The 1,596-nt window shown below is 54.3% G+C and overlaps 1 protein-coding gene across 1 annotated transcript in view; it reads right to left on the bottom strand.

The window, feature by feature from the left end:
* Positions 1-1,081, bottom strand: part of LOC114923821 (sprouty-related, EVH1 domain-containing protein 1-like) — a gene marked incomplete at its 5' end in the record, with an annotated part of 9,795 nt that extends 8,714 nt beyond the window's left edge. The window contains 2 exons of the mRNA XM_029287160.1: positions 8-712; positions 920-1,081. Coding sequence (XP_029142993.1) covers positions 8-712; positions 920-1,081 — 867 coding nt within the window. The remainder of the gene's footprint in view (positions 1-7; positions 713-919) is intronic.
* Positions 1,082-1,596: the final 515 nt, after the last annotated feature.

The following is a 1,596-nucleotide window of genomic DNA, read 5'->3' as shown; positions in this document are numbered from 1 at the left end:
ACCGGACGGCTTTGTGCTTGCCACCGCAGCAACCACAGCGCTCACCGCAGGAGTAGCAGGCGTGGAGGGGTAGGTAGCAGCACATGCACGGGACCACCAAGGAGAGGGTGGCCAGAGCCAGCCAGCGGATGCAGAAGTACGGGTGGCCGGTGTCGCAAGAACAAGGGTCCGAGTATTCCCCTTCTGAGTCCGACATGCAATGGTACAGCATGCTCTCGGCGCACCACATACAAGTGAACTGGTAGACGCAGTGGCCGATGGGGTCCGGCGCATCTTGGCACTGTCCCCGCCCGTTCTCCTCATTGTTAAAGACGTCCCGGCAGTAGACGCACCGCGAGGGCACCATGTCCTCTTCCACGCCCATGATAACTCCAGAGGGCGGTTGCGGTGACTGCTGCTGCTCCTTCAGCGGCTTATGTTTCATGGGGGAGGAGGCCCCATGGATCCGGCAGGAGGGTGAGGCCTTGGGGTCCTTGAGCCGCCCTTCGGCTCCAGGGGGGAAGCTGTACTCCTTCTCCCTGGGGGATTGGCTGCCCCTGCCTCCCTTCTCAAAGTGTACGCACAGGTCGATCTTGTCCGGGTCTGGCTGGTGCTTCTGAACCACAGCCCGCCGGTAGTCCTCGTAGCCTTTGGTGACCCAAGGGCAAGGGGTGATGCTCTCCAGCTCCTCCTCCTCTGGGAGAGTCAGCTGCTGCAAGGGCTCGGCTTGCACCTGGAGGGGTGGAGAAGAAGAAGATGGAAATCATGTTCTGGGGATTCAACCACGGGAGGAGGAGGAGAAGGTCAAAGACGAGGCGAGGACGAGGGGAGGAGAGGAGAGGGCAGGAAAGGGGGGAGGAAACAGGAAGAGGAGAAGGAGAAGGAGAGGGAGAATGGAGGAGAAGGAGAGGAGAAGGAGAAGATGATCCTAACTACGCACTGGTCCAGCTGAGGTTGCCCCTTGTGTTGAACTGAAGGGGAACTCTTCAGAAAGAGGGGTGCGAATGAAGCAGGTGGAGGAGGACTCGCTGGTCACAATGGTGATGGGTTTGGGGAGCATCTCCTTCTGGCTGTTTGAGGAAGACTCGCTGTCCGTGCGCGCCTAGAGAAAGAGGACACAAGGCAGAGGTTATGCTGAGTCCAAGAGCAGGTCCTCAAGGCTTTTCATTCAGTTGCCCCTAGCACAAAGTAGACCTGAGCCCAAATGAGGAACCCAATGTTACAGGTGGTCCTCCACATATGACTATAATGGAGCCTGTCCATCAAGTGAATGCCGTTTTGCCAAAACGGTCAGATGATGCTACAAGTGGCAGGAAATGCCGCTAGGCTGCTGAATGTCCGAAAGAGGGCCCGACCACTGGAAATTTGAATCCAAGTCATAACTGCCCCTTTTTCAGGTTGGTTGTAACCAAGCGACTCATTTATTTATTTATTTATTTATATTTAAATTTATATGCCGCCCTTCTCCCCATGGGACTCAGGGCGGCTCACAGCATATTAAAACATTGTACAAAAAGAAATTTTCCCCTGCTAAAAACCAATTAAAATCCAAATATTAGTAGCTGTGGCTCTTTAAAATTGTTTAAAAATTGTCCCTATTTAAAACTCACCTTAGGT

Source organism: Protobothrops mucrosquamatus, unplaced genomic scaffold, assembly GCF_001527695.2.
Source record: "Protobothrops mucrosquamatus isolate PMUCROS unplaced genomic scaffold, P.Mucros_1.0 scaffold19358, whole genome shotgun sequence".
In the NCBI taxonomy this organism is placed as follows: domain Eukaryota; kingdom Metazoa; phylum Chordata; class Lepidosauria; order Squamata; family Viperidae; genus Protobothrops; species Protobothrops mucrosquamatus.
The sequence above is the reverse complement of the archived record's forward strand: the minus strand, read 5'-3'. Positions and strand labels throughout refer to the sequence as shown.